This window comes from Acanthopagrus latus, chromosome 24 (assembly GCF_904848185.1).
Source record: "Acanthopagrus latus isolate v.2019 chromosome 24, fAcaLat1.1, whole genome shotgun sequence".
In the NCBI taxonomy this organism is placed as follows: domain Eukaryota; kingdom Metazoa; phylum Chordata; class Actinopteri; order Spariformes; family Sparidae; genus Acanthopagrus; species Acanthopagrus latus.
Genome location: NC_051062.1, coordinates 10668445 through 10684268, shown reverse-complemented (window position 1 = coordinate 10684268; position 15824 = coordinate 10668445). Strand labels below are relative to the sequence as shown.

At 44.0% G+C, this 15824-nt stretch overlaps 1 protein-coding gene and 2 non-coding genes across 4 annotated transcripts; 2 read left to right on the top strand and 1 right to left on the bottom strand.

Annotated features, from left to right (window-relative positions):
* The first annotated feature begins 167 nt into the window (after positions 1-167).
* On the top strand, positions 168-15249 carry atp7b (ATPase copper transporting beta). Of its 2 annotated transcripts, XR_005073310.1 has the most exons (22): positions 168-447; positions 4183-4924; positions 6233-6460; positions 6538-6701; positions 6779-6940; positions 7018-7091; positions 7738-7921; positions 8010-8243; positions 8371-8462; positions 8552-8679; positions 8780-8934; positions 9268-9402; positions 9489-9683; positions 10069-10251; positions 10336-10519; positions 10787-10927; positions 11128-11270; positions 11347-11550; positions 11627-11744; positions 11833-11935; positions 12440-13490; positions 14231-15249. XR_005073310.1 is itself a non-coding variant. In XM_037091155.1 (21 exons), the coding sequence occupies exons 1-21, from the start codon at positions 292-294 to the stop codon at positions 12696-12698; spliced, it is 3984 nt and encodes a 1327-aa protein (XP_036947050.1). In that variant the 5' UTR covers positions 168-291; the 3' UTR covers positions 12699-15249. The 2 variants fall into 2 exon arrangements, 1 of the variants encoding a protein (XP_036947050.1); XM_037091155.1 differs by having other exon boundaries at positions 12440-15249.
* Positions 2727-2799, top strand: trnar-ccu. The gene has a single exon. It is a non-coding gene; the product is annotated as a tRNA-Arg (tRNA).
* On the bottom strand, positions 7458-7530 carry trnar-ccu. Its single transcript has one exon. It is a non-coding gene; the product is annotated as a tRNA-Arg (tRNA).
* Positions 15250-15824: the final 575 nt, after the last annotated feature.

Genomic DNA, 15824 nt, shown 5'->3' with positions numbered 1-15824 from the left:
AGAAAGCATTGATAATATAATATAATTAATAATTAATATAATGAGTCATTAATCATAGTAAATATTGACATTAGTAGTGAGGTTAACTTCCTGTGAGGCTGATGCTCAGTGTTGCGCTCCAGCCTCTGAGGTCATGTGACCGGCCTCTCCTCCTGTCATTAACCCCCGCAGCTCCAGACCTGTGCGCCCCGTGCGCTCCTCTTATCAGGAGCGCGTGCCCACCGCGGACTCTTGCCCTCGCGCGCTGACAGGTGAAGATAAGCGGCCAGCCGGTGTGAGAGCAGCTCGAGCATGTTTTCTCCCAAGTCGCCCAAAAGTTTGTCCAGGTATGTCTCCGGGTCGGGTCCAGCGGCCGGGGAGCACATCTGTATGGTCGAGTGTGTCTGCGAGCCGGACTGCACCTGCACCGTGCACAGCGCGAGACACTGCACAGCGCGAGACGTCAAGGTAGGCCTCACCTGTCCCTGAACACCTCGAGCCTCTTCACAGAGTTTTATTTTGAAAAGTTTTGATTGGGTTTATTATGGCAGCAGGTGGTTTAATGGAGACCTTGATCAGCCACAATCAATCAATACATGCAGCAGGTCAGAGAGCACAGACTGGATGTACCTGATTACATTTACCTGAAGTACTTCTACACATTGCTTAAGTATTTCAGTTTCATGCTACTTTGTGTGCCAATCCTGTGGTAAATATTCAAGTTTTTACTCGACTGGATGACATTTTTTGCCTAAAAAATTACCATCTGCTTATAGAATATCATTTTTTGTACATTAAACGGCAAAACGTAGTAAAAATATACTCCTTATTCAACGAGTATTGCTGCTTTTCCTTCAGTATTAGATGTGAGTGATTCTGATGATGATACAGTTAATCGTTTCTGTGTTAAAAGTTGGGCCCCAAACAGTTATATGAATCATGACACTCCCCAAGTCATACTTGAGTAAAAGTAAAGATATCGTGTTAAAATATTATTAGATAATAAACTACTGTTGAATGTGAAATTCACCCATATGAAAGTTAATGAAATAAATGTAGTAAGAAGTAGTTGTTGCTTCCAAGATGTAGTGGAGTGGGGATGTAAAGTAAAAGTACCTCAAAGTTGCGGAGTACTTGAGTAAATGTACTGAGTTACATTACATCACTGACAAGGAGTGGACTTAACCTAAACGTAAAATCTTGATATGTCAAGAAATTAATAAATCTATGTGTCAAATTCATGTAAAAAGTACAACATTTACTAATAAGTACTTTTCCAGCACTGGAAACATGCAGTTTAACTACCGCTACACCAAACTCTGTTCATTTTTTCACACGTTTTGTTTTCTTTCCATATTGTGAAACCCTGGACAGTCTCACCTCTTCCGGAACAGAGAGCTTCACTCTTGGTTGATCTGGCTACAACTCGTACTTATATACAACCTGTTGGGAGGTTCACAGTTAGATACACTTCCCCCCTCAAATATGTGTTCTGCCTTTTGATTTCTGTTGAGCTGATCCCGCGTTGGACAGACGTTTAATTGTCAGGTGCGAATAAAGAATCTGTATCATGTGTAACATGTAGCTCATGTTGCTCCATGAAATGAAAGCTCTGATTGTGTGTTCTCTGGATAAAAGCCAAATAAATGTAACGTAATCATGCAAGCCGTCGTCTCTCGGACAGTGTAAGATTAGACCATATAAGACTTGAAATCAAACACCCACTGATTGTTGGCACAGTTACAGTTAGAATCATTTATTTTATTACTTTTATTACATTTATTCAGTCCAGTTTTGATGTTATGATTATTGCAGTGGATGGATTTAATCAATGCGACAGATTTCCAGCCGTTCACATCTGTTCTGTCCATCCTTAGTGACACTTGATTAAAATTGCCAGGTACTCATGTTGCAGGCAGGCATCATAGCATTGATATTAACTGTAAATACAGTAATGCTAGTGATTAAAATATCCCTATTCATTAATATACAAAGAGTGTAACTAAGAGCTGGAGTGGTTAGTTTACTGAAATGATATTTGCCATGTTACATCTTTAAATTTAACGATTTATAACTCAAAATAATACAATTAAATCGGTTTCCTCAACTGATCTTAAATTGGATTCGATTATGAAAACAAAAATTATAACTAAACATTTAAATTAAAAGTGCTAAAATGTAAAAGATAGATTAGTATTCTGATTTAACCATATTGATTTACTTTTTCACATTTCATTTTGCAATTTATGGATCAATTAGTTATTTTCAAGTGTATTAATATATTATTTCTCCCTGTTTTCATATTATCCCTATGTATTTATGAGAACCTTTGTTTTCTGCATTTTCTGGACTCATTATCCAGATGAGGGATAGTAAAACAGCCCTAGTTCCTGTTTCCACTGTAAAAGAGGAACAAACAATAAAGTACTGTCGGGTCAGTGGGTCAGAGTTTACTGTGTGTAGATATCGGTGACGTAATAAAGACGCTGAAAATGTATGTTTCTGGGAAATGTTTGTCTAGATACACTGTCTGTCTGTGTGTGTGTGTGTGTGTGTGTGTGTGTGTGTGTGTGTGTGTGTGTGTGTGTGTGTGTGTGTGTGTGTGTGTGTTGCACTTTGAACAGCTGAACAGTACTCAGGAACCCAGACGACAACATGTCATGTCAGTTGCTCTAATTACTGTAGTGAAAGGTGCATCGTCTCATGATTTAAGAACGAATATTCAGGTGATGACACCTGTTGTTGAAGCCCCAGTGGCCTAATGGATAAGGCACTGGCCTCCTAAGCCAGGGATTGTGGGTTCGAGTCCCATCTGGGGTGTTTCCTGCTTTTGTTGTCCAGACAAACCTTCAAAACGCTCCCAGTGGTTCACAGCAACTCACCTACCTGTTATATAGGCTGGTTTTCAAAACAAAACCTTCCCAGATTTAGTCTGAACTTCTCAAGTCAGTGTTGTAATCTATACTGGCATTAGCTCAAAGATTTACTCCATATTTGTAGATAATCTTTTTGTTTAATCTAATAGAAATTAAAAAATGATACTCTGTCTTGTACCGTGACTACGATGAAGTTGATGGGCTTTAAATCTAGTGTTTCAAGAAGTTTAAAGAACACAAATGGTATTTCTGAATGGATTTTCCCACTTGGAGTACAGCTCTTCACCTCTTTGCGCAGCCAATGACTGTTGACTTTAAGCAGAGTCACAATGGGAGGATTACGTGGAGGGCGAGTCATGTGGTGTTCAGGCCCCAAACCTGCACTGCTGGGAGTTTCTCTGAATTTGGAATTCATCAATATCAACACATGAATCTGATCAGTGTGTGGAAGCCCGGCTTTGATATTCATGTTTCTGATGAACTCTTACGTCAAGTTTTGCTGACCACCGGTATGATAACAGGAACGGACCCAGTCCAGTCTGCAGGCATGAAAAATGTCTGAGTCACAGGGGGATTAAAACTCTTGGCATGGAAAACTTTTACTTAAGCCACCAAGCTGAACTCTTATATGATAATGTCTTAAGAAGACAGACTCACAGAGGCATTTTAGATCGAAAATGAGTTCATAAATCCTGAATATGGCTGTTTTTGTAAAGATTTTGTTTACTTACAAATATTCCTCTGGTTATGCTGTTTGATCATTTACAAACACGGCTTAAAAATGTATTTTTATGTCAAAGTTGTGTCGGGATAAGACCATTGTCTGGTCCAAACATTTATAGGATTATATAAGTATATACACAACCTGGAATCTAAAGTGATCTGAGGCTTACACTTCAAAATAAAAGTGAAAATACCAGATTGTCCATTGCAATGACCAGCGGCATTTTTGCTCTGTGTTGTATGTGCTGTTACTCCTACTGATAACTGACTAATCTCTGACCACACAACTTTTGGGATTTGTGTTCACTGAGAGCAGAGATTAGAGGACGCGGGGTTTGAAAAAGCTTCAGTGGGGTCAAGTAGGTGGTTGTTGAGTAGGTGGATGGTGGTTGGCTTGAGGATCTCATCCATTCGTTCCACTTTCTATTTCATGAACTCAGGAAATGAAAACAGGGAGGCATGTTTATGTTGATGGAGCAGGAAATTAAAAGTGTTTGAGTTTGAGTTGTCTTTGTTCCTGAGCCTTACTTTGTTCCTGAGCCTTACTTTGTTCCTGAGCCAATACTGTAATGACTTTATGTAATACTTTCTTTTATCTCTCCAGAAAAATGGCCTTGACGCTGAGAAACACGGCCTTGACAACCTGGCCTACGAGTACGGGAGTCAGAGTGAACTCTACCCTCCATTGAAAGCTTCCTCCAGAGCGACCTTTAAGCTCCTGGGACTCACCCCCGAGCACCAGGTCCACGCCATCCAAAACAGAATCTCTGGCCTCAGCGGAGTCCTCGCTGCCAGCGTGTCCTCAGCCAGCAGCCTGGCCAAAGTGGACTATGATACCTCGGTTATCACAACCAAAGAAATCGTCCTGGAGCTCCAGGCGATGGGATTCAGTGTGGAGTCAGCAGTGCGGATCGGAGTGAATGGTATGCACTGCCAGTCCTGTGTGCAGTCCATCGAGGGACACATCGGTCCTCTACCTGGCGTTTCACAGATTCAGGTGTCGCTTCAAGACGCTGCAGCGCTGGTTGTGTATCAACCTCTTCTAGTTACGCAGGAAGAACTAAAAGACAAGATCGAGGACATGGGTTTTGATGCCACTTTATTAACCGCTGATCAGGGGGATGTATTTAACGCGACACAGACAGTTACCATTTGGATCGTAGGGATGACTTGCAATTCCTGCGTTCAGTCCATAGAAGGGAGGATCTCTCAAGCGACAGGGGTGCGATCCATCACGGTGTCACTGAAGGAGGAAAAGGGAACTATAACCTTCAACCCCAGTCTGACGCAGCCGGAGCAGCTCAGGGCGGCGATCGAGGACATGGGCTTTGAAGCATCACTTGAAGGTAGGCACCAAGAAAAAAACATTGACTTGTAATTAAATGTTGTTATCTAAAGTTGCAAAAAATGATCCTGGGGAAAGTCTTAGACCTGCTGTTTACTCCTCATGCTAATCTAAACTAACTAACCCTTGGCTTTTTGTTAATTTCTTCTTTTAGCTCAGATTGTGTGGTTCTTACCTCGATCCACTGCTGTGGAGGCAGATTTTTTTTGCCCCCTAAAAACCATGTTTGATGTTCTAACTGACCATTGATCCAATGTCCAGCGGTCACTGCAAACAGACAAACTGGTCTTTTACTTTAGTTAGAATGAAGTTATTTCTCAATCCACTCAGCCTTGAATGCACAGTTTTAAAAGGAGGGATAGCTGATTTTTGAGTATTGTTTCCAGGTTGTCAAATCCTGGTGCTCTGGTTTAAAATCTCAGGCCAAACCTGGGAACAATCATCTATCTTTCTCCAGAAACCTTTAAGCGTTCACCATCTACATTAGATAAGTAAGTTGATGTGATGGCAATGTGTCATTTGAAAGCGGTCCACTTCAGGTTGCATTCAAATGTACCTATTGAATATCTTAGCAATTGTAATAACTCGCCTGTTTATAGTCTTGAGAAGATTTAGCATCTTTACTTTATGAGCAAAAACACTTTCCAGCCCAGAAATCCAGCTTCAGTCCTCTAAGCCAACAGGACGCCTCACATTCACCTCGCCTGATGACTGTTTTCGTCGGTCACTGTGGCAACCAGACCAAGTGTGCTCCCCATCGGACCTGGAGGGCCCTTATGCTGGCCGGTGCTTTCTTGCTGGATTTAATGACGAAAACAGCTTGCCAAGACGTGGAATTAACTCGGGCAGATTAGGAGCGGAGTCTTTCATGTGTCTTTCAAGGTCGAGCTTCCTGCAGGTGGCTTAGTTTTTTAGATTTAAAGGAGACAGATTCGAAGCGGACAGTCACTTATGTTTAATTCAAACCTTGAACTTTAACGATATCTTGGTTGGTTTCTGTTGTTTTACTTACATGAATGGAAACATAAATGGACGTTGCATGGTCAATAAACTATTGCTCATCACAAATAGGATAAAAAGTTATATAACATTAAAACTATAGATTAGGGTTAGACAATCTGCCCAAAAGATAATAACAACTCACCACTTATTTCACATACGCAGCAGTACTCCACAAGACGTGTACACATGTAAAATTGGTGGAGTTAAACTTTATTTCAACACTCATTAATATAAATCTCAATCTCTCTATCTCTCTGCTTTGGCTCTTGTTGATGCCGCCACTGATTTTGTTCCTTATTCTCTACAGAACCTCTGAGGAGCATCCAGGCTCAAGAAAAGTCCAGGCCTGTCTTTTCCGGACTTTCTGACCTTCTTGACTTAAGATCACAGAGTGAGGCAGGAGTCAGCAATGGCACTCTATCACACAAAACCAGCGGGAGCGAGGTTAAAGTGCAGAAATGTTTCATCTGCGTGACGGGGATGACCTGTGCCTCCTGTGTGGCCAACATCGAGAGGAACCTCCTCAAACACAAGGGTAAGAAAGGGCAATCGCTGTTATGATATTAGTTTTAGTTTACACGTTTAATGTCAGTGTTTCACCTCGACTGGTAGGAATCATCATGGTGTTGGTGTCACTAATGGCTGGAAAGGCGGAAGTGAAGTATGACTCAGAAGTCCTGAACGCTGCTGCGGTTACTCAGCTCATCGAAGACTTGGGTTTTGGTGCCAAACTGATAGAGGACAACGCGGTGGCACACGGGAAACTGGACCTCGCTGTAAGTCCACACGTGAAGCAGCTTCTCTGTGTAAAGATATAAAGAGTTCATTCATTTCCACTGGTTTTTATTTGTAGGTAACAGGCATGACATGTGCATCCTGCGTCCACAACATCGAGTCCAAGCTCAACACAACCAAAGGGATCCTCGGGGCCTCGGTTGCCCTTGCAACTAAAAAAGCACAAGTCCAGTTTGATCCAGACGTGCTCGGCGCGCGAGATATCATCAAGATCATTCAGGTGAAGACGGATTTTAGTTTGTATTTCTCTCCTCTCCTGTAAAATCTTTGATATCCTGGTGTCATTTCTCCCTCCAGAGTCTTGGATTCGAGGCAAGTCTGGTGAAGTCGGGCTACAAAAACAATCTGGACCACACGGAAGAAATACGACAGCAAGTATCCGTTTTTTTATGTCGTAGTCCGCAAAACATTTCTCCATTTTTTTGGGTGAACGTGCTTGGATGAGCACACATCTGCTTCACCCCATTCTGCAATCTCTATCACCAAGAATGTGCTGTCAGCATGTTGTTTTAGGCATCACTGGGGCCTCCTTCCCTCGCTGTCAGAGCTGGTCAAGCGTTAACTTAGCTAAAACTGCTATCCTGTGAAAAAATATGTTCTTTGGAAAAGGTGCATGGAAATCAATGAAACTCAATTACTCAAACACAATTGGGATAGGTGTTATTGGTGTTCCGTAACTATGTATGAGGATTAAACTAACATAACTGTCAGAGGAGAAGTTTTCCACTAATAGGAAACACCCCAGATGGGACTCGAACCCACAATCCCTGGCTTAGGAGGCCAGTGCCTTATCCATTAGGCCACTGGGGCTTCACATCATGTATAAAATCTGTTAAAAACACATTATTTTCTCTATGAGGTGAAACAGCACTATGTAAAGTACGTGGCTCAGTTGCTTTTTGACAGAAACCCACATGGAAATCAATAGAAATCCATGTACAGGTGACATGTTCTGTCAAAAGGGAATGACAGGTATATATTGTTGGTGTCGTTGTTCCATGTCTGGTCTCTCTCCAGGTGGAAGAACTCCTTCCTGCTCAGTCTCGTCTTCGGCCTGCCCGTCATGGGCCTCATGATCTACATGATGGTGATGGACAGTCAGCACCAGGAGCATGGAGGCTCCATGCCCGAGGAGCAGAACCTGCTGCCCGGCCTGTCCCTCCTCAACCTGGCCTTCTTCCTGCTCTGTACACCTGTGCAGGTAAGGGAACACAGCATGTCGGACAACCGGAGCTCCACGGTTTCTTCCCTTTCACTTCTTAGACAATGCAGGTCTTCCACCCCCCCAGATCTTCGGAGGCCGATACTTCTACGTCCAGGCGTATCGCTCGTTAAAGCACCGCACAGCCAACATGGATGTGTTGATAGTGTTAGCCACCTCGATCGCCTACATCTACTCCTGCGTGGTCCTCATCGTGGCCATGGCCGAGAGAGCCAGCCAGAGCCCCGTCACCTTCTTCGACACTCCACCTATGCTCTTTGTGTTCATCGCACTGGGTCGATGGCTGGAGCACGTTGCAAAGGTGACAAAAGATAAAATAAACTTTTAAAATCCTCACATGCTTTTATACAGTCGTCACTTTGTTGGTGTTGGTAACTCAGACTCAGAAATTGTAACAGCAGGTGTGTTTGTTGTTTCGACATTTTCAGAGTAAAACGTCAGAGGCTTTGGCCAAATTAATGTCACTTCAAGCCACTGATGCCACCGTGGTCACCCTGGGACCTGACCACTCCATCATCAGGTGAGTCAGCGGCACACAAGAATCAAAATCAGCTGTGTAAAACAACAAACAATGTCAAACCCACCGTTATCAAACTAACTGTGTCTTAGCGAGGAGCAGGTGGTGGTGGAGCTGGTCCAGCGGGGCGACATCGTCAAAGTCGTCCCAGGAGGAAAGTTCCCTGTGGACGGGAAAGTGATCGAGGGAAGCTCCATGGCAGATGAGTCCTTGATCACAGGTAGAATTGATGCAACAGACACATTCATGTTTCCAGATTCCTCGTTCTCGATTTCGACTTCAGGAATGAATTTAGGAGTCACTGCTTGTGTCTCTGTCAGGTGAGCCGATGCCTGTCAGTAAGAAGGTGGGCAGCTCGGTGATCGCCGGCTCCATCAACGCTCACGGCGCTCTGCTGGTGGAGGCGACTCACGTCGGTGCCGACACGACTCTGTCTCAGATAGTTAAACTGGTGGAAGAGGCCCAAACGTCCAAGGTAAGAAGTTTATGTTCATGATTTCACAACTTAGATAAAGATCAGGACGACAAACACGCTGTCCATCACAAAGAACACAATATACAAGTGTGAAGGATTCCTTGTTGTGCATTCTTACAATATATTATTTTGCTTTATAGTAAAGATATAGTAGTAGTAAGTAGTAATAGTAACTACTAAACTACTACTACTAAATAAATTATACAAAAAAGTATAAATTATAAATTGTTTTATTGAAATATGTTAAAAAATATATGTGTTTCTACTGGAGTTGACCTAGTTTGCTTGCAGCACGCTCAGTTTTTCCCTCCCTGGTTGTTTTTGTTTGTTCAGGCTCCGATCCAGCAGTTTGCTGACCGGCTCAGTGGATACTTTGTGCCCTTCATCGTCATCGTCTCTGTGCTCACTCTGGTGGCCTGGCTCGCCATCGGCTTCGTCGACTTTGACATAGTGAGGGAGAACTTCCCGGTGGGTGCGCACACAAACGCTTACACACATTTTCAACATAAAAGTTTTAGTATTTAGATCCAATAATCCATTTTCCCTCCCCACAGGCCTACAACCCGAACATCTCCAACGCGGAGGTCATCGTCCGCTTTGCCTTCCAGGCATCCATCACAGTCCTGTCCATCGCCTGCCCCTGCTCTCTGGGGTTGGCGACCCCGACAGCCGTGATGGTGGGCACCGGGGTCGGTGCTCAGAACGGGATCCTCATCAAGGGAGGCGAGCCGCTGGAGATGGCCCACAAGGCAATGCTCTTTACATCCTGTTTCTGAGTGCTGCTTCCTGTAATATCCAATCTGTTTCAGTTCTGATTAACCAGTGACACCATGTGGCAACAGATGGTGCTGCAGGAGGTCGTGTCTGCATCTGCATGACAAGTTCTGTACACCAGCAGTTTTCAAAATGCAGTCTAGGGACTAACAGGGGTCCTTGAATGGGTTGTAAGGAGTCCACAAAAGGATAAATATAATATTTTGGTTGAGACAGACTTTTTATCATTCCAGTCAGTCTGCACACATCTGATCCGATCCCTGATTTGAACTGCTGAAGTCTTGAATTTGTCTGATAAGGGTCAAGATCTGCTTTAAGAGGAAGATAGGGTCGTGACTCTGCTTTGTCTCCGTGCATCAGATCCGTGTGGTGATGTTCGATAAGACCGGCACCATCACAAACGGCGTGCCGCGGGTGACTCGTGTGTTGGTGCTGTGGGAAGTGGCCCGCATGCCCCTGAGGAAGATCCTGGCGCTGGTCGGCACGGCGGAGGCCAGCAGCGAGCACCCGCTGGGGATCGCCGTCGCCAAACACTGCAAAGAGGTAACAAAGATCAGGCACATGAGCAGCTACACGTCTGTGTTTTTATCCTCGTAAACCCTCTGATAATCTGTGTGTACATAACAGGAGCTGGGCTCCAACATGCTCGGGTACTGCCAGGACTTCCAGGCGGTGCCTGGTTGTGGGATCAGCTGTCGGGTTTCCAACGTGGAACATTTGCTGCAGTCACAGAGCGACGAGCGCTTCCTGCTGCCGGGAGTCACCACCGACGAGAGCAGCCTCCTCTCTGCTGCCGAGCCCTCGTCTGCAGGTCTGACGGCTTCCAGCATCGAGACAGTCTTCAAAAACATTAGCGGCTCATTATTCTCATTAAAATCTTTCTTTCACAGTTAATCCTTAAATTAATCCTTAATTATCCACTTGACACTTTAAACAATATATCAAGGAGTTATGTCAAACAGCTTAGCGTCAGCATTGATATTTGTGTTTGATTATTAGTTTAAAGATGTTTTCAAGGTTAAGAGTTTGGTTTCAATGATCCGAAAACACTCATTACACAATATTACTTTTCTCCCAGCTGAGTCTTCGTCTTACTCCGTCCTGATCGGGAACAGAGAGTGGATGAGGAGGAACGGCCACCACATCCAGGCCGACGTCGACGCCGCCATGTCCAGCCACGAGACGAAAGGACAGACGGCGATCCTGGTGGCTATAGATGGTGAGGAGCACTCACATTTTATTTCAATTGATTTTGATCTTCATTCATTTACTCCAGATGAGGATCAGGGCCACTGCAGACAGTCTGTTGGCCACAGTTATGACTTTAAAATCAGAATTTCCACCTTTTTTTCTCAGAATTTACGACTTTAGATCAAGAATTTTGACTTTGTCTGTATTCTGTTTGTGTTTTCCGTGCAGGTGTGCTGTGTGCCATGTTAGCCATCGCTGACACAGTTAAAACGGAGTCGGCGTTAGCAGTGCAGACGCTCAGCAGTATGGGCATCGAGGTGGTCATGATCACAGGGGACAACAGGCGCACGGCTAAAGCCATTGCTTCTCAGGTAAAACACACGTTTATGAAATATTTCATGACTTAAAAATATATTAGGTGTAATGAAATGTTTTATCTGAGCGCAGGTGGGGATCAGGAAGGTGCTGGCCGAGGTTCTGCCTTCACATAAAGTGGCCAAAGTGCAGGAGCTGCAGGAGAAGGGCCTGCGGGTGGCCATGGTGGGGGACGGCGTCAACGACTCGCCGGCCCTCGCTCGCGCTGACGTCGGCATCGCCATCGGCACGGGCACAGACGTGGCCATCGAGGCGGCTGACATCGTCCTGATCCGGGTAGGTGACGGGTAGGTGACGCTGACACCGAGGCTGTTGAGATAAACTGTCTGACCTGAAGGTGTTTGCTCGGCAGAACGACCTGCTGGACGTGGTGGCGAGTATCGAGCTGTCGCAGAAGACGGTGCGGAGGATCAGGATCAACTTCGTCTTTGCTCTCATCTACAACCTCGTGGGAATACCCATCGCTGCAGGTTACACTTAGGAATCCTCTCTTTGTCATGCGAAGTGAAGCTGGTCCCGACTGTTGTCCACACCGTCCTCTCCTCTGTCGGTTTGCAGGTGTGTTCATGCCCGCTGGCCTCGTGCTTCAACCCTGGATGGGCTCTGCTGCGATGGCCGCCTCGTCTGTTTCGGTGGTTTTATCTTCTTTACTGCTGAGAATGTGAGTCAGAATACACATTTCTGTCAGTTTTAATAGAGTGGATGAAGTGAGAGGATAAGAAGTTGCTGTTGTGGCCCAGAAAGGCAAAAAAAAAAAAACCACAAATCAAATATAACAACGTGTTGTGAAATGTTTTCTTTTTGATTTGATCTTTTTTCATGTGGTTCTGTTTCCAGTTCAGGACCTCCTCCTCCTCCTTCTCCTCCTCTTCTTCTTCTTCTTCTTCTTCTTCTTCTTCTTCTTCTTCTTCTTCATCTTCTTCTTCTTCCTCTTCTTCTTCTTCTCTGTATAATACATGCATGTGTAACGTAGCCTATACCACCATCTACTTGTTAAAATTCACTGTGTACGCATTCTATATTTTACCTTCCCAGGTGTATCCTGTGACCTTTCCGTTCGCTGCCGCAGCGTCCTCTCTCCTTTATTTCTTTTTATTAAATTTTTCATTTCATCTCACCATATTATACCTCAGAGGTGAGTATAATAACCTTCTGTTTCCTCCAGGTACAAGAAGACCTCGGTGGAGCTGTACGAGGTGCGAGCACGGGGCCAAATGAGAAGCCTGCGGTCGTCGCAGATCAGCACACATCTGGGCGTGAACGTACAGTGGCGGAGCCCGGTTCTCCCTCGAGAACAGCCGGGCCAAAGCGCCGCCATCACACCGGCACTCCCCGGCCAGGGACCGTCCATCAACTCTGTCCAGGAGCAGCAGGACCGCTGCTCCCTCCTGGACCACCAGACTGCAGAGGACTCTAATGTGTAGTAACGGGGAGGGGAAGAGAAGAAAGACTCTCTTTGTGTAATATTTCTGTGCTTACTGGATGTATATAGTTGAAAAGTGCTCTTATTTTGGCGGTGAAGTCAAGACAATCTTTAGGAAAAGCTGCTAACAACCCAAAGTGAAGCTATTAATGAAGAATTGTGTCATTTTGTTGTAATTCTCATTAAGTCACTGCTGTACAAAATGCACTTTTACAATATAAACACAACTCAAAGTGAAGCCACACGTCGTCTGAGACTCTCCGGTTATGAATAATGCATCAGCTGATAGAGGAAAATCAGCATTTTCTCCGAGGTGCGTTTGTGTCTCCTTCATCTGGTTTTGCACATCCCGGCTGCAGGAGGGAAAATGTTGTTGTTTTTTATTTCCATGTCGCTGTGGTTAAGATTCGTATCTTTAAACAAAGCCGCACCGCTGTGAAGTGCTCGTCATGTTATTTATAGAGGAGAAGAAGAAGGAGGAGTCAGACTGTCTGTACTCTCGCATGTATTTTGAGCCGTGCCGAGGATAATTAATGGAGAATATTAATCAAATGATTAATACGTGGACTCTAAAGTTAACCAGGAAGAATGTGTCTCACATGGCGTTGAGGTGAACAGATGTAAGGCGTCATGGATATAAATATGGCTGACCTTTTTCACTGCAGACACTTGTGAAAGCAGGAAATGACACTGATGTCGTTAACTCCACCTGTGTGAGTTTAAAAGTCATTATTTCTCTGTGAAACTGACTTCAGATCAGGAACATGGCAGCTCACATGCACTTCATACTCAGGTACGTGTTAAAGGATCATTGCACTCAAATTTGTTTGCGTGACAATTTGCGTCGCTGTTCTTTAAATTCGAACTGCTACATGACACATAAACTAAGGACCAATAAGTAAGAACTGACCACCTGTTCTCTAGATATCACAAGAGTAAGCCTAACTGCTAACTGTAGCTGGTTAGTACAGCCAAAGAAGATTAATTACCTGGTTAATTGACGTAATTAATTGGCAGTTATTTTGATAATAAAAAACATTCTTCCAGATCCGGATTAGCTTTTGTTGGAGTGGACACATATTCTGCTCATTTTCATGTTCATCATTATATTCTGGGTCACTACTACTACAGGTTTACGTAGTGTGATGTCACAGAGTCACAGAATTTGAGGCGGGACTGCTGATGAGGCGTTTAAGGAGCAGTGTTTTCTGTGGGAGGGAGGGGCTTCAAAATGTTTTATATGCACAGGAGCCTAAATGATGCAGGAAAAAAAAATGAAATAGGCATAACAGGTCTTTAAATTATTCTCACTCATTCATACTTTATTCATAGAAGTGGATTAGCCTCATAAATCTTTGCGCTTTTTCTTGGACGTGTTCTGAAGAGACAGATTTAGCTAATGTTTTAAATTTTTCTCACACGTTGTTGATTGCATCTCCTCTTTTGGTGTTGAAACTGTATTCCAATGTGTTTAATCACTGTGCAAACACATTTAAACTTAAGCTTAATAGGGTGTCAAAATGTGTTTTACAGCGCTGTTGTACAGGCACACGGCACCCCGGGGAGTCCTTTGCTTGCTCAGCTGTGCATCTTTAATCGTGCCGAGTTGATGCATTCAAGCCTCGTCCTCGGCCTGCAGCTGAGCGTGACTCGAGGCCGGCGGAAACACTCGCAGACACAGTCCAATGGGCTCAGAGCGATGCAGAGACGTTCGAAAAACACCCTCTGACAGACGATGAGAAGGTGTTAGCTTCACTTACTTTGTTTTTTATTTTTTTATTTTCAGTTTTTAGCATATTCTCGAGATGGAAAACACATTTGTCAGAGATCTGTGGTCCGTGCGCTTGACTTTGAAAAGCCTGAAAAGGTTTCATCAGCGTGAGCATGCAAATCCTGGGACAAGTTGACAAGTCAAAGAGGATCATGTCAAGTTCCCATCCAAGCTGTAAGGACGTCCAGTTACAGCGCTGTAGGTGAGGGGACATTTACTGAGGACACATAACCAGACCCATCTTTAAGGCTCTTTTTCATGAAGTCGTTTCAAAGGCGTCCCGTTCTGAACAGTTCATTGTACATGTGCTTTCTTTTGTCATAATGCTGCTACCCAGAGGATGGACGTGTATTTTCCTGACTTTGTGAGTTCAGAAAGAGACACGTTGTTGCTCCCTTTTCAACATTTGCACACATGACACAGTGCCGGGGAGTTTGGAAACATCCGGGTGTGGGGAAGATTTTTTTCAGCAACGCAGCAAAGACAATCCTCTGATCCAAGAGCAGCGGAGGAGGAAAAGATTAAGTGTACTTACAGCGGCATCGAGGGATTAAACTTTCCACTGTGTGAAGGCACACTCAGCTGTGATATAGTTGTTTTTAACTTTTCTTTCACAGATATAAATGAGCTCTTTGTTGTGCAGCTGCTGATAAATGACCTCCCCGACTGCTGGTCGGGGTAGCCGAGGGTGCTAACTGGTTCTGGACCGTCCGTGTGCTGCATCTTATTGGAACGATGCTTCAAGACATTAAACATAAAACTTTACCAAAATAAAAAAAAAAAAACATTTTAAACCTAAAGGAGACTTTTTCTTAGCTTATGCAACCACAAATCAAACCCAGTAATTAAGAATGCCAGCCGTTCCCAACTGGTACCCCATGTGGGCTCCCATGGTGCATTGCAAGAGTCAGAAATGATTACATGGATAATGGATAAAAATTAGTCATATTTCTGTTTATTTTTTGGGAGGGCCCACTCCCAAAATACTGTTTACTCTTCAGGGATATAAACAAATTAAACTAATAAGAACAAAATCACGCTTGCTAAAATAAGCGGTGCAACAGAGACTCACCAAAACAGATTTTTTTTTATGCTGAAACATGATCTTTTCTTAACTTAAAGTGAGTTTTGTGCCAAAACCAATCACAGCATGATGACACAGTTGTATGCAGATATATACACTGGTATTTGAGGGATGTTGGGGTGATATTATTTACTGATGAAAGCCCCTGGAGAGAAATGTCCGTGAATGACATAGTGTTTGGATGTCCGCATACTTTTGGCCACGGAGAATCTTATCGCTGCGTTCTCTCTCTCTCTCTAGTCAAAACACACATAAATTTAAAAAACTGCATC

What these genes read in the sequence shown, in the direction of transcription:
- atp7b (XM_037091155.1), top strand. Translation starts at nt 292, where the DNA reads ATGTTTTCTCCCAAGTCGCCCAAAAGTTTGTCCAGGTATGTCTCCGGG. An exon ending in CACACGGAAGAAATACGACA is followed by an intron (nt 7,092 to 7,737) that starts GCAAGTATCCGT and finishes GTCTCTCTCCAG; the next exon opens with GTGGAAGAACTCCTTCCTGC. An exon ending in TGCCGAGCCCTCGTCTGCAG is followed by an intron (nt 10,520 to 10,786) that starts GTCTGACGGCTT and finishes CTTTTCTCCCAG; the next exon opens with CTGAGTCTTCGTCTTACTCC.